Here is a 21,293-nt window from a genome sequence, read left to right as displayed (position 1 = left end):
GCTGGAGCCTTCGTCTTCTGTGTTTCTCTGTTAAGTACTCCAACCTAGTCTTTAAACGCCGCTGTTTGAACTCCGTTATGAGGATCCTGGCAAGGCACAACAGGAACATTCCAATGGCCTCCTCCATGCTGGTTTGTTGTTGTATGTGGCGCTAAAGTCAAGTGACGACACTTTAAAGACCGCTGCCATGCTTGCATCACTCCCTTACCCCTCCTACCAGTTCCTATAGCCACTTGGCCAGTGTGAATGCAAATGGCAAAACCGGTTTTGGGGGAGAGTAGTTAGCAGAACTGTTTAGAAGTGGACTGTTCCTATAACTACGTTCCTGTAACTACTTGGTCGGAAAGACTGTTTCCAGTCTCTATCCTAAGCTGAGCTAATGGGGCTGACTGTAGTAGTGGATTTACTGGACAGATATGAGAGTGGTATCTATCTTCTCATCTTACTAACTGCAAGAAAGCAAAAAAGTGTATTTCCCAAATTGTGAAACTTATGCATTAAACATGAAAAACACTCTATACATAAAAACTGAAGGACATATAACTATAAATAAAATTGATGATGATGATACTGATACCAACAAGAAAAAACAACAATAAAGAGTAGGATGGAATAAAAAAAACTATGGAGTGGGTGATGGGTAGAGGTGCATGAGGGCCTATGTTGTTTTTATTTAGTTTTAGAGGCATTATGTTTCTTGTTCAAGGTTATATAAACAGCATTTATTCTACCATCTGTTTATTAGCATAAAAGGGGTCAAACATGAAACTTCAGATGCAGGTGTAACAGGTTTTAGGAACCATTTACCAATTCAAAATAAGTGAATGAGTTGTTTTTTTTTACATGCATTTGGGAAAAACAAACATTTAAAAAGTTCTAATGGAGGATTCTTTTTTGGTTTTTAAATGTTAGCACACATCCAACTATGGGAATTTCTGAACAGTGAGCAGCTAACAACAGCTGCCGGGACTCTCCTCAGAGACACCAGGTGTTCACACCTTTTATCTAACTCTCCCTCTGCGTTTAGCTCACATATTCACTAGCACAGTAATTTACACCGCTTGCTAAAACAACCGTCTGTGAATCAGCATGAGAGTTGCAGTGACGGGGACCTCATATTTATCGTGTGCCCAAGGTCACAAATGTAACAGTCGGTGACGTTGATCCCTGCACACAGCTCATAGTGACCGAGAGATCACAGAGGGATGGTAGCACAGCAGATGGAAGGATGCATCTATACAATGAGATGATAATCTCAGGTGAAATATGGCAATGAAGTTGCCACATGGAAATGTAGAGCCTGCTATGAGGGCAGACACTCACTGTACAGCCCCAAGTGTGCAGCAAAGCATAGACAGAAGCCTTCACATGCTCTCTCATAAGGGCTTATAAGATAATATTATCGAGTCAAGTTGGAATCCAGTCATTTTCCTTTGAGAGAGAGGTGAAGTGTGTGTAATATGTTTTGAGAGAGAGAGAGAGAGAGAGAGAGAGAGAGAGAGAGAGAGAGAGAGAGAGAGCTGTGGAGGGAGAAGCAAGTAAGACTTACTACAGAGGAGCGTTCACCCTTGAGGAATCTCAGGTCGTCCTTGTGGAAGAAGGCTTCACACACACACACACACACACACACACACACACACACACACACACACACACACACACACACACACACACACACACACACACGCACGCACACACACACACAAACCCAAACACCCCAGCCCCCCACTCCTCCTCACGCATCCCTGTCTCCTCCCCCTTCCAACAACAAAAAACCCTCTCCTCCCCCTCCCTCCCTCCCTCCTGCGCTTGCAGATCACCGTATTGGTCGCTGGAATGGAGCAAATGCGCTCCATTGAGCAGTTAGCGCATATATGCGTTTGGCCGGTCCGTGAGTGGGATGCTGTACAAGTCCGCTGCTTGAAAGTGGACAGGTGTAGCGCGTCGTGTTAAGTAGGGAATACAAAAATAAAAAGCCCAAACACTGTGATTTTACCTGATTTGTGAGCCACTGCTGCGCGTTGCATCTGCAGCCTTGGAGGGTGCCCCCGCTGTAATATTTATGACAAAACGAAGGCAAATTATTCTGGTCACGTTTTTGGCTGACAGCCGGCTGTCCTGGAGAGTTCGGGAGTGAATCGGGGTCCAGTGTTGGCGATTGCGCAGCGCACCGGCACCTGCAGTACGATGTAAAGGGATTTCCCACTCACCAAACTGGTAAGTTTAACACTCGACTACAGCGCTTCTTCTATTAAGATTAAAATGTTTATCTTTAGGCCTAATAATAACTAAAATCATGATTTTGATGTCTTCACAAATAAAATATGTGAGAATTAATTTAAAATGAGACAGTTGGATTTGTAAGGGATCAAAAGGGACAGTCTTATGCAAAAATGAAACAAATGGTGGGCTGTCTTGTGGAGGGAAAAGACAGTCCAAACCTGTTTTGATTCCGGACCGGAGGCGACAATAACAAATCACCTCATTATCAGAGCAGCACTTAGGAGGGGTATGAAAACTGCCTCCGGTCGCTTCTTTGCATTTTCGGACATGAAGTGATTACCTGTGGGACAAAAACAAAATCCTTCTGGGTATTTGGGCTTGTTTTTGTTATGTGCTGCAACAATCAGACAACACTTGTCACAGAGAGGGACAGAACATCTAATATGTTGGCTAGAAAAATAGACCTGAAGTGATTTGATTTGATTCAAGTGGGCTTATAGTAATTGTGTTGCTCCATGTGTCCCATTTTCTATGGACCCATATGATTGTTGATTTGTTTCAGTGACAAAGATGCGCCACGCTTGACATGAAGGTGACCCGTTTGATCGTTTTTAATAGCAATGGCTCAGTTCACCAACTACATTTAATGCTTAAATAAGATAACATGATTCCATAGTGCACATTATTTGTTGATCTTGAACTGGCATAGCCCCACGATAGCATGATTTCAAAGGCTTGTTTTAGCCTCTGCATTTGTCCACCTTCATTAGAAAGAGGCAAAACAGTCAAAAATCGAAACAAGAATGTCTTTCTTACTTACTTTTACTTCTGCTTTTATGTGAATTTAAAATCTGAAATATGATTGGTCACACAGTAGCAAAGTGTTGGTAAAGCTCTCTTTTTACACATTGTTTCCTCCAATATAATATAATATTATATATATAATAATATTCCTACTGTATGGTTTTAAAATCTACAAATTCTAGGCCACTGAATTATTTGTAATCCAGCCCTGTCTTGCCATGTGTTTGAATATGGAGCCGTCTGCTCTCTTGTTGATGAGATGTGAAATGGGAACATGTGTGATTTGAAGATGGTGGTTGAGTGGTGATGGGTTTCTCCCAGCTGAATACTAAAGCAACATATTCTCCAGTTAAGGTTCCAGTTCCATTTAGTTTAATGTCAAACTGCTGTCTGTTTGCATTAGTTCATAGTGCTTTCCCTTACCAATTACAAATCAAATTCTTGGGATCAAGCGCTGCCAAATGTTTTGCCTACTGGCACAAGGTTTTTGTCATGAAAGATTTTAACATTACTTATTAATATTCATTTTTTTGGTGTGCTCACATTACTTTTATGTTCCCACATCACTGTGTTCCCCTGCAACATGTCATGCTCTCACATTATTGCTTTCCCACGTTCACATACCTTTTGAATTCTCTGATTTATCGTATTGTCTTGTAACACCCAGTATGCCACAATATGTGGCAAAGTATTGAAATTTATTTCAACTTGGCCAAAAATTCTGATGCAGTGTTATTAAGTGTTAAGTGTGGTTGTGTAGGCTAATTTGTGAACAACTGGTAGGTTATGGAGGCTTTCTCAAAATAAAGAAATACTATAATCTGCAGGATGTAGCCTAGTTGGTCACATTAAAACTAAATTAAATGTTGACAATGCAGCTTGAAAGGAAGATGGCATTGTAAGGTACCATATTTCACAAAAAAAGACCATTTTATTCTCTTCTTAATCTTATCAAACAATCAGTCTTTTTAACTCAAGGTAATTAATGAACTTTTTTTGATGAGACTGCAAACATGCAGAAGATTAAAAAGATAAAAAAATGAAAAAGAGTAAGTTAAAGCCCTGCACCTTCTCTGTGATGTTTTCTTGCTGTGTGTGTGTGTGTGTGTGTGTTTCCCTCTCTTTTCCATGTAGAATCCCAGAGGGATGATTGTTTTAACATATTCCCATTTCCATTCACTCTCACGGTGGCGGCCCGTGTGCTTGAATTGCATGTGGTTTATTGTGTGTTTGCATTTGTGCGTGTATTTATAGAGAAGCTTTGATGCTGCTGGTTGGGAAACATTTCACCACACATGTCACTCTCCTGCTAGATGCCACAGCGTAGTTGAGGGAAGCTGTCATATTTTGTTTCACCGTGATGACATGGAAGTACTGTATTCTCTGATCTGATGAGTCTTTTTTTACCTTTTACATAACAGCGCTGGAGAGGAGATGGTCAGAGGTTATTATGAGACAACAACAGTGTGGGAAAAGCACATAAGATTTATGTAAGAGCTGCTCTATTGTCATTTAAAGGCTCCAATAAAGCTTCTGTCCCGGTTGGATTTGTTTTGAATATCCTTTAATGGCTTAAGGAATCTTTAGTTTATATAAACACAGCTACATTGCTGATTTCCACACATTTTGAAGAACTAAGAACAGTTATGTTGTAACACAGATAGTCCCAAAAGTTTATTTTTTTTACTGACACTTCAACTGTTGATTCATTTTTATTTTATTTTCTATAGACTGTAAGCATGGCAGATGTTGAATGAGATTGTGCAAAATGTCACTGCAGTAACAACAAACAATCCCATTTACTGCTGTAAAATCCTCCAGCAAAAGGCTTTCATAGCAGCAGTATTAAAGGACAACTGTATTTAAGGACTATATTTGCATGTTCGTATTAAGAACAATATTTTGACTGGATTGGCCACATCCTCTTTTAATCGTCCTAGTTGATCCAAGCCATAGAAACAAGTTGTCAAACCCAGTCTCTGTACAACCGATTTGAAGTCAAAACACGATAAAGATGCCTTACACAAATTGTATACTGGCGGCTGAGGTTGCTCATCCTTCTTGTCAGCGTGCTCATGTCTTAATTCCCTAACCTAATAACACTAAATACAGCAGCAATGTTCCTCGAAGTGCGTGAGTGCAGGGAAGCATAGAGGGGGAGCAGATCTCAGCACCAGACAGGAGAAAGGCAGAAGGATGTAGGTGGAAAAAAATGAGACGCATGAAGAGCAAATAGAGAGAAGAGATGGAACATTAAATCGTTATAAGAATGGAGTGAAAATAGACTATCAAGAGGTGGGAGATGGAGGCAACATGGAAGAGAAGACCCCCACACAAAGACTTATAGACTCAGTGTTGCCACCCGTAGATACAGGAATATAGCTGCTTTCTTGCATATTTATTGGATATTTTGGTATGTTTTACATAATGACATGTATATTTTCATACATAAGTTGGAATCTGACAGACATTAGGTGCATGTGTAAATTAGGTTAATTTGCCACCTGTAAGTATTGAGTGTGCGTCTCATGTACTTCGGCCCTCCTGGTTTAACCTCTTTAAATGGGAATTGAAAAAAATCCCTGACTCTTCACTCCCTCTGTCTGTCATTATGGTGTGAGAGCACAGATGCCTGCCGTGACGCTCTCCCCTATTGGCCAATGATGTCCTGTCTGCAGGAGATAAATGGCATGAATTGAGCTCTAATTGCCTTCTGGAGTGATCAATTAATCACTTTAACCTGTCGCAGACAACTTCCGTCTTTTTTTCTAGTACCCCATCAGTTTTACTTACTCCTTTGCTCTTATTCCATTTCCTTCAAATCCATTTTTCTAGTTTTCTGACCTCTTCAACTGCTCTCCACTTCTCTAAAGACCAATCTGAGCATGAGTCTGTTTCAGATACCTGTAAAAAATGGTACATAGAGAGATTCCTGTCTCTGCAGGCCCTGATCTGCTGAAGAATGGTTTGATTGAATTCAAGCTGAAGGTGAACACTACAAGAATGCAAAATTCCTGATTCGCTGTTTCACTGTCTTATTAAAGCAGCCCGTCCTCACCCAGAAAACGACCATATGGGTCGATTGGGCAAGCAGCTCATAACGACCGACAATTATGTTTCTCGTTAGACGGTGAACTCTTGTGTCTGTAGTAATTATCAAAAGCACAGGATTTCACTCAGGAGACAGGGGTTTGTGTCCCATGTGAAACGAAAAGTCAACTGTCATTTTGAAATTAACCAAGTTTTACGGACCTTAGTTTCTGACCCAATAACGTCTGTGAGGTTACATAATTTTAGTGGTTTTACGTGAAACATTTGAATCCCTGATGTTTTAAGTATTTTTTATTGCCTAAACTTAACAAGTTCCGTTTTCCGTTTTCTAGGTATTTAAAAACTGAGGCCGTTACTTAAAATAGAACGACGGTTACATGATTAAACTGCCACTGTGCAGCAATAAATAGAACGGTCTGGTTTGGATATCAACCTATAATTCTGTTTAGGTATAAAGCTGTGTTGTGTTAAATGCATGCTTTGGAGTTTTTGACCACTAGTAGCGCTATGGAGCAATGTTTTTATGAGGGGTCCTGGTTTTGTTTCCTTTTGTGCACACGGCTATGTAGGGGTACAACACAATACACAGTCCTGCCAATGGCCTCACACTATTCTGCTGATCTGCAAGTGGATGTAATGTGCCAAGAAACATAGCAATGCAACAAAAAAGGCAGGGAAGAAGAAGACTGCTGGCAAGTAAACATGGATGTTAACAGCGCAGATTTTAAATTTGCAAATGTTCTATGAGGAAGGAAATTAATTCTACACATTTGTTAGGCCTCAAGCATACAAAAAATGCATTTCACTAATTTGGTTGCAAGAAAAGTCCACAGGGCACCTTTTAAGAATGAAATGTTTTCATCTTTCCATCTGGTGAAGAAAAAATAATCAAAGCAACTGCGCATTTTTCTCCAAATCTTTTAGGGTTTTAAAATAACCACTTTGTGTCATTTCCTCTCAGTCTCTCTGACTGGACCAGCAAATTAATGGAGAAAAAGTTCTATTACTGAGGAAATATCACCTTTTATTCTGTGAACTCTACTCCAGCATAGTGTAACAAAAATAGGTTTCAAGATTAGTAGTAGCTTACCCCAAATTCCTACCATACCTATGTTATGTAGCCTAACTTTAAAATAGAAACATCAGACAATTTCTGCCTCTTTTTAGGTGTCAGGAGTGAAAATGAGTCATCCTCAATGTTTGCTGTGTTGTGGTTTCAGAACGATGGAGATGGTTGGAGAACAATTAGATAAAAAATACAGGATGTAGGCTCTACAGAATGATTGTTTTTCTTGGCAACTATTATGTTTTCCTAAATGTTGTACAGATTTTTATCAATTATCTTGAAAAAAAGTGCATATAGCTGTTGTTAATGGAAATAAAATCTCTCCCCCCAGGTCTGGGCTCAGCCGCGAATGTTTACAACATCTGTCTCCGCCCCTGTTGCATCTTAAACTGAGGGCTTTGACAATAAATTGAGTGCATGTAATAATATAATAATTTTATATAATTGTAATAATTTTGATATCTTTTCATTTAGACTTTTTTACATTCTGCAGCTTTTAGACTTGTTTAGTATGTGGTTATTCTGGAAATGATCTTTCCATATACACCTACCTGGATCCTACACTTCCCATATTGCAACTCAATAGCCTTTATTGGGTTCACCTTCCCATGTCTTTCAAACTCCACGCCCCAAGGTTGTAGCGAAGGCTTCCTGTTAAAAGTCTCGAGCCCTTTCAGCCTGGCGTTGGGGTTGGCTCAGTGGGTAGAGCAGGTGCACATATACTGAGAGGTTTATGCCTTGATGCAGAGGTCCATGGTTCAAATCTGACCTGTAACAGTTTCCTGCATGTCTTCCCCCTTTCACACCTAGCTGTCCTGTCAAAATGAATGGTGGAAAAGCCCAAAAAATAATCTTTTAAAAAGAAGCCCAGTTTGAGGCAACTCTGATTACATCATTAGGGCTTTTTTTTCTCAAATGTTGTAAAGCTTTCTCCAGAGCCACAGTAGACATAATAAAAGTGATTTTACACACTGAGTAATACTCCTTATAACGTAAACTGATCTTCACGTTAGATTGGTGGGAGTGCACCTTTAATTGAAAAATAAAATTAAACATCCACCATTATGAGTCAACTCCCTTGTTTGTGAGCATGGGTCAAAGCTTTTTCTTACTAATGAAGATCAGAGTCAGGCCTTTCATCGCATAATCAGCTGTTGGTTTGGTGCCTTGTCACCAGAGCAGCATTAAAGCCACCACAGACCTTCCACTGTGACTTGACGATTTATTCACAACACTACAACACAAATCAGCATACTCGCTATTTGACTGCATTCAGACAATCCATTAACTCCTAATGACAAGAGCTGTTGAAATGGAGAGATTGCCAATCAGAGACATTGCTAATCACATCCAATCACTTCAGAACACATAAGGGATGTACGAGTAACTACTGGTATAATAGAAACATGATGGACATTGTTATATCTCTCCAATTTTTCCTTTTATTTTCTTACCATCATTATTACTAATCATTGCTATTCTGTTGGATGGGCCATCAAACAGCCTTCCAAAGCGCTGATTTACGTTAACAGTCTCCTTGCTCTGACTCAGTTTTACTTCATTTTGCCAGCTTTCACACTTGATTTTGATTTCTTCTTGTTTTAAAGAACTGTGATTGCACGGTAGCCTTGATTAGTGCTTATTGAGGTGGAGCTTGTAATAGCAAAATGACAGGCTTGGAGCGTACGGTATATAGGATACCAAGGAGTGTCTTTAATGAATGTGTGGAGCCAAATGAAATCCAGTGACACGCTGTCAGGTAATAATGATGACTCACACCCTGTGGACCAGAGCTGTAGAGTCCAAGGTCTTCTTTCTGTACAGAGCTGTTCCTATAGATGGAACAGGCTGCAATAATTAACCTGCCTGCTATAGCTTTTTTATTGATGTTCTGGTAGCAGCAGTCAGTATTGTGGGATGATAGTGACTGGACATTTGAGTCTATATCTCTGATTTGGTGACAGCAATCTGTAAGCGGTATACTTGCATTTTAATATTCAAAATCACAGAATAGTCTGTCCAGATGATCTGCTCGGATTACACAGAGAGATTGCACAGTGTAAAAGTAAAGAGCCATGTGCTGGTTGTAAGATGGATGGTGAGGGGAGGTGAGGCAGCGCAACTGGGACTTTTCAAAAGAGAGATGGATAGAGGTAGTGAGCAGGGAACAAACATTCGCCTCAAGCGAGCACACAAATCAGCATCCATCTACACACCCCTAAGCCTCCCTCCCATCCATCACTACCTCATTGCACCTACCTCCCGTTTTCATCTTACCTCCCGTTACGATCGTCCCTTTCTCCCTAACTTGTCTCAGGCATAAGTGCGGATGGGATTCAGCAGTTTCTTAAGTACACAGGATGTCATTCACCTCAGATGGCAGTCCATCTTCCACTGAATCTGCAGGGAGCATGCGAGCAGGGAGCGAGTGCAGAGACGTGGGCTGGCGGTGGGTGGCTGTGTAGGCGGATGGCAGTTACATTGTGGAATACATGGTGTGCTTGTGTGTCTTCAGCGAGCTTGGCAGGAGTTATGAAAACCCATTTTTTTATTTTACTGTATTAAGTGTTGCTTGGCCTCACATAAGGAGCAACAGTGTTAGTTTGAACAGTTCTGGAGTTACACTCACGCCTGTAATATACAGTATTTTGTTTGTTGTACATTCAAACTGCATTTCACCTGAAGTTCCTAAAACTGTCCTGATCAGAAACATATCAGATAGGGTGGGACGTTGTTGCTCTAACTGAGCAGGTTGTGTTGTTTGCCCATCCAGGCTGGTTTGCTGGGAGCCTGCCAGGGATGCTGCTGCCCAGCTGATGGTTGCTCGCTGTTAGCGCTGCTGGATGCATCGAGTGGGAAAATGAAGCCTTTGATCGATTGTCTCACTGCGGACATTAGGAATACCTAAGACAGCCATGAGTCAGCGGGCTGCATGCGCCATCATCCTGTTTGCTTTCTCTTGTTTCCCTCTTTTTCTCCATTCACCTTTCCTGTCTCTCTCCTCTAAATTTCCCTTTTTTCCCTAAATGTCAAGGAGCAAATGCTCCTTTCTCGTTTCACCGTTTTGTACTGACATTTTCCTGTTTTAAAGGAAAAATCCATCAAAGAAAAAACAAAATTTTTTCTAAAGATAGTAACCTAAACAAACCACAATATAATGCAGCTATACAATTACAGCTTTGTGGATCTGTAGTCAGATACAATACCCTCTTGTAAACATCTTTTTTCTTATCTGAACAGCCAGGCACTGCTTACTACCACTGCATTTTTCCAATCTCATTTGGAGAGAAAAAAGTGACACACATCTACTTTGATTGTTGTCCTGATGTAAACAGCATGATCACCGTCCCTGATGTGGATGCAAGTGCAGAGCCTCACGGAAGAGCTGGATCATTTCCAACTGCTGAATATGACCCACAGCAGCATGGTAAATGGTAAAAATAAGAACTCCTGCCAACAGGGCAGAATAACTAGACTAACTCAAAGCAATCCAGTGTGCTCTACTAAACAAGACTTTTCAGATAACATTAGATGGCCTTAAACATCAGCTTATGGAATTCTGAGCTGCTTATCTGTCATCCTTAAGCGGTCCAGCTTCCTTTTCAAGCTATTATACTTATTTTGTCTTACCTACAGCCAGGGGCGATTCTAGGATCAGACCTTTAGGGGGGCTCAGCCCCTAATGAGAATGTGACACGGATACAGTGCCTTGCAAAAGTGTAAACCCCCATGCTAAATCTGTAATTTCATTAGCTAGTTAGATAATCTCTGAGCTAGCTACTGAACAACAACGTCAGCTAATGTTTTTTGACACTATTTACACTATGATGGAACTAAACCTGACACTTTATAAGTCACAGTAATAACGACCAATTTGACACAATGTTCTAACATTCAGCAATTTTAGTTTCTTACATTTCAATTTGGGTTCTAATCTGAGCCATGAAATTACCAACTTCTTCTCTGGGGACTACCAACGTTAAACCACACTCCTGCTCTCCCTCTGACATATTAGATAGAGACTCAGCCAAAGGCGGGAGTCTGGCACAACCACCGCCGATTGGCCAAAACTACGTTTCTGTTAACCCTTTTCTTGACTGGGTTACAGGTGAATAGCATTGGTGACAGCGACACAGGATATTAAACCAGTTTCAAGCCCTTTGAACCTGTAATTGTTTGTCCTCTATCACTAACAGACAAGTTCGCAAACTCTAACTTAAATTGATTTTTAATCAGAGATAAAATGGTCAGAGAGTCTTAAAACAACGAACTAGCTATACCTACACTACCTAACCGCTATACTAACACAATCACCACACAAATAATTTATAACAGACAGAGATGTCTTCTGTGGAAAGTTGTTACAGCCTCAGAAATATGCAAACTGACCCAATAAAGTTTGATAGAGGGCACGAATGGTGCTTACTTAAATAATTAGCAAACTGAATTCTCACGTGTAGCGGCCACCGAAAATAGGCGAGTGTACAGATGTGTAGGGACAGATTTCATAAACCTTTTCTGCCTCATTTCAGACGTCACAGGAAACGTGTGTGTGTGTGTGTGTGTGTGTGTGTGTGTGTGTGTGTGTGTGTGTGTGTGTGTGTGTGTGTGTGTGTGTGTGTGTGTGTTGCTTATCAAAGAGGTGCTCTGGCCTGGAAGTGCAGTTGTCATCTGAAGTGAATCTTGTGTGAATTACGTGAAGTGTGCCTCTACCCATTGAGGTAGGATTACACAAGTGACATTATAGTATATTTACGAGTCCATGTTGTTTGTTAGAATAGTGAGTGGAATGTGCAATTGTGTGCATATGTGTTAATAAAATAGGACTGGACATGAATTAGATTTTTTTTTTTAGGAAAACAGGAGCTGTAATATAATAATAATAAAAAAAAACATGTCTGGCTAAACATGATGGACAAAGAGTTGTGTGTTGAATTAATCTTGGCATCCATGTTTTGCTGCAGTTATCTTTGCAGTCCAGGGTGTATCAGCTATATTTCATTCTTGGTCATGACCTATAGTATACACACTGTTGGACGTTGTCCATCCTCTTCTTCTGACATTTTTTCTCAATGTAGTTATGTTGTGTGTTATTTTCACACACACACACACACACACACACACACACACACACACACACACACACAATATATATATATATATATATATATATATATATATATATATTGGTGAAAATAAGAAACTGAGAAGAGAAACTGAACTTTTCACTCTTGACAACAGAATCTGCTTGAGCATTTACCCTCTGATATTGTGGAAAGAGGCTTGACAACCTGTCGTCTAGCCTACTACCCAACACCTATAATAACTCTGACAGCAGGCTCCAGGAAGGTGTGCAGTCTAGGACACTGTCAGTTTTTTGTTGTTGTTTTGGAGCAAAGCACATAATCACACAGTAATTAAGACACCAAATTTGATTACATATTCTGCAAAGCCAAAGGAAAATCTGTAGATGACAATTCTCATTACAATCCGCACTAAACCAACAAGACAAATTATTTAGCTTTCGAAACATCATTGGATGGATGCACTTTTTTAGAACCAAATCATTATTATTACAGCAAACTGCAATGAGTTCACTGCAGCTTGTTTTTCAGTTACCAGGACCATAAATTGTATAAGACTGATGTCATTTGAGGCTAAATGAACCTGAGTATTTACAATTCCCACTGAAAGACACCAACACTAGGAATCATTAGAAAGTTCACCACCCTGCCTACACATCTTAATTTTCTTCTTCCCCCTCTCCCTATGAATTCTAGAATAGTGTGACTGTTCCTGCCCGCGAGTTAGAGTCACAGCTGTTCATATTCAGGGCTTATGACATTTTGTCTTTCCCCCAAACCGCATGCTTACACAGACTTCTTTTTCTACTCTTTTGTTTGTGGCTCTTAACAGTTAACCCCACACTACTGAATATCCGTTATCACACAACCCATGCATCACAGGACTGATAATGGTTTAATGTTTATCTTAGTCATAGAGTAACATAAATGACTCTTGTTGAAAGCCATTCAGCCTGCTCATTTCACCTGTACATAATCATCCCCTTGTATTTATTGGCAGGACTGTTGAGAGAAACAGATGATGGGCTGATGTTTGATGAGACTGATCAAATCAGTGACTGCAGAATACCATTTTGCTCTTGTCAAAAAGAACAATTTCCTCTGTTTGTGAAAACATCACATTATCTGTGAATATATTAAAATTCAGATAAAAGTTGATTTTTTTGTGTTGTATCATCCCATTCTTTGTCAGTCCTGGTACGCTTACATTTACAAAATTATTTATTAGGTTTAACTTCTATGGTAGCATACAATTGAGTTCTTCTCCTGACATTTATTTACTGTTACAAACACATGCCACAAATGCATTTGCAAGAGATAGAATACACTGCTTGGTTAATGCTGTATTGACATGTATGTTGCCTCTTTGATTGGTGTAAGTGATTGACTGTCAAATATAAAGTGTTCATTTGTTTGCTCCTTATTGCCTTGGTGCCCACCATATTGAACAAAGACTGTAAACACAATTGATGTAGATGACATTATAAGGTCACAGCACACTGAATATTAAGCGGTAGACACTCAGTGTGAACAGTCTCAAACAGAGGGTTCATCTAAATACCTAGTATATTTTTTAACTCGTAGGGCAATGTCTGTGATTATGCTATAATTTCCATTTATAGGCCAAATTTCCATTGTCAGTGCAATACTTCTTTTTGGACTGTTTTGGGATAGGGGAAATGCTGCAAACACTAAAGTTACATCCAACATTTAAAACACACAACCTTTATTCATACAAATACTGTGACCTGTGTTCAGGTAAATTAATAAAACAATGATTTAACTGCAGGTGGAATGGTTAGGGTTAGGAATGAATTGGGAATGAGAGAATAAAACAAATTTGCTCACAACTATTTCGTGCAGTGCTCAAAATGAGACCTCAGGTCGCCGTGAGAGGTGCAGTTAGGGAGTGTGGTTCTGTGTTCTCTTGCCCCAGGCTTGTTAAATTGGCAGATCGATGATGCTTTAAATCAATGTTCCAGCAACACCGCAAACCCCATGAAACCCATTTGTGGATTAAGATTGTTCCACACAGAGTCCTGTTCTGCCTGCAGGTCCTTTTCACATGACAAATGGTAGGAACTGTGAAATAAAACAAAGGGAAAAGGGCAAACGAGAGGGTGAGAACAAAAGGTGTGGCAGAGGAAAGGTTGACAGCAAAGGAGGCCAACGATGCCAGTCAGGATACACCATAGCTCATCGTTCAGAGACGCGGGGAATATTTCTTTCTTACGGTATATCAACCAGGTATCTTATATCTAATCAACCAACACTTTATATGATTCCTTCCCAAGCACAGGAGAGCATCCAGTCAGCCATGAATAACATGATCTACATGCAAAGTAGTCTGTCTCAGCCAGTAAACGAAATGCGAACAGTGTAGGAAGAGATGTGAGGGATGTAGGAGACCAGATGAGACCGAGGGGGTGTGGAGAGAAGATGCCAGGGGAGCTGGTCTTTCTCTGATAGCATTGTTTATGTGCCACTGTCTGTGGATCATTGATCCATTCGTCTTTATTATGTCTCCCCGTTATTCCCTGCTATTAACTGCTGCCACCCTCAGTATGGGGGACTGCTATGTTGATGTGCACTGCACGGTCTCTTTACCAGCCCACAAATGTCCCTGCCACCTCTTCTCTTAGAGGTAGAGGCTAACTGCTTTTGGAAAAAAACAAGAATTAACAAAAGGTTGTTTTTTTTAGTTAGCATTTATTGGATTTGTACAGGCATTAATTAATCTTCACAAGGTGGGTTGTCGATGGAGGAACAGGTCCGGGTATATCTTACTATAGACAACATGTAGTCACAGCCATCTTAACAGTACAGGTGTAGTTTGTTTATATATGTTTCCACATACCTTATTCTGCAAGCTTTGTTTCTGACCCATATAATGTATGTTGCATAATAATGAATCAAACATCCACCCACTCATGAGAAGCATGCTTACATCTTTGTAACAGAATCTAGCACAGTATATGAATTGTAAGCACCGTCAGAAAATAAATCCCCATTGGTTTGTTAAAATGTGTAGACTGTTCGGGGATCTTCCGCTGAGTCCCTGCTTAAAGCACTCATACTTGCAAATTTCCCCCAAGAGACTTCCTGCTCCAATTCCTGTCTGAACTGTTACCATTGTCTATGAAAATATAATGGGTCATCAGCAGCAGGTTGAACTGCACCCCATGACTCTAATCACCTGACAAGATCACTTTTACCTCGTGTCAACTCATAGCTTCTCTTATTTTTGAGTAAATATGAGACAAGCTGACTGATAACTGCTTGATCTCTCTCTGTCCTCTGTCTTTCTACTCCTCTTCTCCTATCTATGTCTCTTTTCTATTTTGTTTTCACAGAATCACGGAACAGATCTGGCCATCATCCTTCATCACTGTCTCGTTTGAGCCAGAAGAAAGACAGAGCATGGTCTGGCGTGGCAGCCGCTGTTGCTATGTGTAAGGGAGTGCTGTGGCGTCAATGGAGACCGAAGGCTATCGTGACCTCCTGGAGACCAGCGATGGTCAGGGGGTAGACCTGCTGGATGTAGGGGGCGAGGTGGGCGTGGAGGAAGGCTGGAGCACACCCTACCCCCTGGGCTTCCAGGTGTCTTTGACCACTGTGCTGATGCTGGAGCTGGTTTTGGGCTTCAGCAGCAACCTGACCGTACTTGTGCTCTACTGTGCTCAGTCCAACCTGGTGGATTCAGTCAGCAACCTGGTCACAGTCAACCTCCATGTGCTGGACATACTGGTCTGTCTGCTGTGTCTGCCACTGACTGTGGCTGTGATCCTGCTACCAGCTAATGAAAGTGGAGTTGGCAGCCTGGCCACGCTGTGCTGCTTTCATGAAGCCTGTGTCACATTCACCAGTGTGGCCACAGCGGTCAATGTTCTGGTGATCAGTTTGGACAGATACGACATCTCAGTGCGTCCGGCCAGTCGTCTACTGACCCCCAGGCGTGCAGCACTGCTCCTGGCCGCAGTGTGGGCCGTGTCTTTGGCTGTCTTCTTCCTGCCCTTCCTTGAGGGGGATTTCTTCTCTTCAAGGGTTGAGGACAGTGAGGATGAGGAGCCTGAAGTGCAGAACAATGTCTCTGAGCTCACCACTGGACGGACCCCTATTTTTTCCTCCATCTCTCCTTCCTCTTTACCCTCAACTCATCCTTCCTCGCCTTCACACCACCTGACTCCAGTATGGCAGAACAGGACACTGTTGTGCGTTGGGGGGCAGGGGTATTACACAGGCCTGGCTATGTATTACCACTTGTTACTCCAAGTGCCATGCTTCTTCATCGCTGTGGCCGTCATGTTGTTCACCTACTCCAGGATCCTGCAGGCCCTCAACATTCGCATAGGCTCCCACATGATGAGGGGTAAACGTGCAAAGGACTCCACTTGCAGGATACGCTGCAGGAGGAAGAGGAAGAAGGACCTGAGCCTGCCCACAGAGGTAGTGTCCTCCAACCAGAACCAGAACCTCAACCATCCTCCTCTCATCCCCTCCCCCACCCCTACACCAACATCGCCCCCACCGCTCCCCTCCATGTCCCAGGTGATGTCTGACAGTGGAGCAACAGTCACTACTGTCAGCACTGCTGCCACCACCCCCATAGCCACCACACCAGCCACCCCTGCTTCTCCAACCCCAGCTTCAGCCTCAACCCAGACCCACGCCACCTCACCACTGCCTGCCTCCACCATGGGTGTACAGGCCTCGGTTTCTGCCATCATTGCCTTGAGGCGGGCAGTGCGCAGGCACAGGGACCGTCGAGAACGTCAACGTCGGGTCCTAAAAATGTCCCTACTCATCATATCCACCTTCCTGGGCTGCTGGGCCCCTCTGTCTGCAGTCAATATTCTGATCCTGTGTATGGGTCCCAGCGACAGCCTGGTGAGGCTACGCCTCTGCTTCTTGGCGATGGCTTATGGAACCACTATTTTTCATCCTCTGCTCTACGCTTTCACCAGGCAGAAGCTGCGGCGTGCCCTCAAAACACGTGTCAAAAAAAGGGTAGTTACCCTTCTGCAGGTGGACCCGGCTCCCAGCGGGGGGACAGTTATTCATAACTCCTGGGTGGAAGGAGGAGGCCAGAGGAAGAGTCGCAAGCCACGGGTGGAGGCCAGTGATGGCACTGATCGATGCCTCACAGAGGCAGTGAGGGAATGAGGCTGGTCTGGTGTGTTTGCATGTGTGTGTGTATGGGTGTGAATTTGAAGAATTGTATGTATCTTACCAACTTGCTAGAGGTGGATCATGTGTATATTCGTGCACAGGTGTGACAATACCAGTAAGTCTAAAAAGGTCAGGACAAATCCCATGACCACTGGTTCGATGCAAATGTGGAGGCAGGTGAGTCCTGAGCTCTAATTAGAGCCTGCTTTCTGCTCTCCTTACACAGGCTGTCGTTAGTCCACTTTCTGACTGACAAGGTGGCCGCTTAGTCTCCATGACAACACTGACCAATCATTATGACAACATCCCATGGATACTGGAAATACTGTGCACCCCAATTGTACGATAAGGGTTAGACAACAGAAAGTCCATACATTACTGCTCCTGTGTGCAGTTTCAACTTGCATGTGCATGTACATATGCACACCACACACACACACACACACACACACACACACACACACACACACACACACACAACTTAAAATGCACACTGATCTATATTTAGTCGTTATCTGTGAAAGCACACCAATATCTACCTGCACAGATATTCTCAGTGAGTAAAAATATTAATTAATAATTTCTCTTTCTTTCTCTCATTTGTTCATGCCTTAATTGAGTTATTAATGTATTCTCGTGGTGCTGAATGTCCTGCTGTATGTTTACAGACAATGTATCAGAGTAAAAGTGTTTGCACATACTGTATATGGTATAGCAAATTACTGTAATGGCAAATAAATACAAGCATTCAGATTTAAAGTTTACAGGCTCATATGAAACTATCAGGAAACTGCAAAAAAACAGATTCTAATATAATTTTCAAGTTAAAGCTAAAAGGCATGACTTTATTTTTTTTATTTTAAATAAACCTTAAGAGTAACAGTCATGATGACGTATGCGAGGATGTGTGATTGTGTTTGTATGTTTGCATGTGTGCATGTATGCATGTGTGTTTGTGTGTGCGGTTGCGCAAATGAATAAACGACAAGCGTGTATGTGATTATGTGCAATAAATTATGAGAAAAGCAATGACCCCTATGTCAACAAAGAGAATGTGAACAAAGAATTGTTGGTTTTCTATTTATGGTTTACATTACTGGGGAAACAGAGAAGAAAGGGGATTTAATCTTCTAAATAACTGTCCACTGGGCATAATATAAAAGCAGAGTACTTGGAGCAATTATAACTACACAGGCCACTGTAATACTACTGAAATTGTATCACTTCGGTTTTAAAGTGGAAGTCAAAGGGCAACATTTTGTGAAAACTTAAGTAAAACTGTCTATAGTCACTGCAGGTAAACTAGCATATTCTACCGGAGAAATCCCAACATGTGGCAAAAAAACTTCTGACATGGGACATCTGCTCGTGTTAGTTGTTTGTTGCTCTGGAGGGCAGTGTCACTGCTTTTGGACGGCACTTTGAATGACTGCGGAGGCAGAAAGGCCTCTGTCAGCTTCTGGACTGAGTCCTGGACATGTTAGACTATATCTGCGTCGCTCTTTCTCCTCAGGGCTTCATGTCTCATTTCCCAACATGCTGGATATAAAACAATAAACCAGCCCTCAATCAGCTGTTGTATTATGGGTGTTACAGTAGGTAAACATTTATGTCAGTAAGTAGATAGAGTACACTTTAAACTTTATATGGGCTCTTGGAGAGCGTCTTTGGGATTTGGGCTATCTCCTTCATCCTCACCCCTTTTACACTATATGTGAGCCAGACAGAAGACAATTACTTGTGTATTCATGTAAATTTTTCAGGGATGTAAATATTGAAGTGTCTGTTTGGGGTTTTAGTCAGTTAGTTTCTTTTGATCACAATCATCTGCCGGACAGAAAATCAGCCATTGTGATAAACTCTGAGTGAGTTGGAAAGTAACTGTAAAGAGAAGATACATATGAGTGTATTTGTGTTAATACTGTATGTGTGTACACTGTACTGTACATTTATGACCATGTGTATAGAGAAATACATAGTATTGTACAAGATTTATATTATGTGTTATTGTATAGAACAGAGCAGAATCTGTATTAAAAAGATGATCTATCTAAGAATTGATCCATCTCAGTGTCAGTTCATACAAGATTTATGTTCAATGTATTGTTTGTTGTCTATTTTACTTGTCAGGAAATTGAATTACATTGGAAATTGTATTTTATAATATGTCTGCGTGGATGCATTGTCTCTGCTAAAATACTAGAAAGAAAGAAACATTTGTAAATGGGTGTCTTCTTTTTTTTCATGAGCTTTTAGACACTTAACAGAATGGAGATGAAAAAGAGAACAAAAGTAATACAGAGGAAGAAATGATGTAGATTTTGAAGAAATGTTTTTTTTTCCCAACATGTAATAATTACAGACTAACAAAATCCCCTTTTTGTATATGACGTCTCTGATCATTTGACTATTTAAGAATTCACATGAATCCAATCTGTAAATGAAAGAATTAAATATGACCATTTTGTTATGCTTCTATTATAAGTAAGAACCCTTTTACATAAATTGACAGTTTGACAATGGGCTTCCATCGCAGATTTATTTCTACCGTCTTAACAGGAACTGCCTAAATTCATCCTGCTCAGTGTAAGTTTGGAAGACCACCATCCCTCTTCCAAATCTCTCACTCCTTTTTCCAGCTGCCCTTCCCTTTCTACAGCTCCTGATTCCATTCCCCGTCTCTCTGATCCCTAAATTTAGAAACTCTGTCCCAGATACATGCAGTATTTAAGGCTGACTGTAGTGAACCCTTGCTGTGATGTGTCAACTGCGCTAATCGCAAGTCCTAATGAAGATGAAACTTGTTAGTCAGGTAAGCATCTGTCAAGGCAGTTTAATCTCTTGATGTCAACACTTCCTTTTTTATTTCACCAGAAAAAAATCTGTGTGCATGCGTGTGTGTGTGTGTGTCTGATGCCTTAACTGATTTATGCAGTGAGTCAACAACACCTTAGATTCCTACATTCTGCTAGATAATCTCATCATCAGTCCCCTCCTCTTTCACACCCTCATTTCCTCCCTTGGTTCTCCTTCTCTTTATTCCGCCGGCCTGCATCTCTGTCATCTCTTATCCCCACTCAGGCCTTCCAGAACAAAGCGAGGAACAGCTGCAGTGTCTGTGAAGGAAGGAAAGTCACCTTGGGGGATGACAGAGGAACAAAAATGAGAGAGAGAGAGAGAGAGAGAGAGAGAGAGAGAGAGAGAGAGAGAGAGAGTATTGAGGGGAGATTAGGGGGGGGATGGAGAGAAGAGAAGGGAGGCATATAAGCTGGCATTGGGACATCATAGCTATATGACTAATAAAGGGACAGCACTGCATCACTGCAGAGCCCCATTAGAAACAAGAGAAAAACATAGTGCAGGATTATAAGAGTAGATAACCTCTACTGTTTTCTACCAGTGTTGGCCCAGAAGAGTCTTGCAATTTGGCTCCTGCCCTACGTACTGTGAAAATGTCTTCACGTTTAGGTGTCGTCCAAAAAACACACTGAATAGCCAACAATTAAGTATTAATAGTCTCCCCCCTCTTTTGTGATTCATGTTAAAACATTCAACCAGTAGCCTACTGAGCCTGAGCTCAGGAATGACAGACGTAGTTTTTACAAACATGAGAACTCACCACGGGCACTTGCCTCGTCATGGACTCACGGTGGTGCGCTGCTGATAATGAATAGAAACACTGGAATGGATAATTGGCGTTATTTTAACAAACGGAAAATACTGATGTATGAAACTGCCAGTTAGGTTTGATTAATTTCATTCTTAATTGAATGCGCCAGAACGCCGTTCAGGATCGTTCTGGCCCACTTTAGGCCTAACCCCTGACCCTAATATGCCGTCGTGAATCGACCGCACTAATCGACCTAAAAACAGGGCTTCATGGCTCTAGCATATCT

General features: G+C 41.4%; 1 protein-coding gene across 2 annotated transcripts; it reads left to right on the top strand.

The window, feature by feature from the left end:
• The first annotated feature begins 2,051 nt into the window (after window positions 1-2,051).
• Window positions 2,052-19,458, top strand: LOC120557239 (G-protein coupled receptor 22). Of its 2 annotated transcripts, none has more exons than XM_039797371.1 (2): window positions 2,052-2,217; window positions 15,582-19,458. In XM_039797371.1, the coding sequence occupies exon 2, from the start codon at window positions 15,703-15,705 to the stop codon at window positions 17,389-17,391; it is 1,689 nt and encodes a 562-aa protein (XP_039653305.1). In that variant the 5' UTR covers window positions 2,052-2,217; window positions 15,582-15,702; the 3' UTR covers window positions 17,392-19,458. The 2 variants fall into 2 exon arrangements, with proteins under 2 accessions (XP_039653305.1, XP_039653306.1); XM_039797372.1 differs by lacking the exon at window positions 2,052-2,217 and adding an exon at window positions 9,951-10,571.
• The last annotated feature ends 1,835 nt before the right edge of the window (window positions 19,459-21,293 follow it).

The sequence above is a fragment of the Perca fluviatilis genome, chromosome 4 (genome assembly GCF_010015445.1).
Source record: "Perca fluviatilis chromosome 4, GENO_Pfluv_1.0, whole genome shotgun sequence".
NCBI classification, from domain to species: domain Eukaryota; kingdom Metazoa; phylum Chordata; class Actinopteri; order Perciformes; family Percidae; genus Perca; species Perca fluviatilis.
The sequence above is the reverse complement of the archived record's forward strand: the minus strand, read 5'-3'. Positions and strand labels throughout refer to the sequence as shown.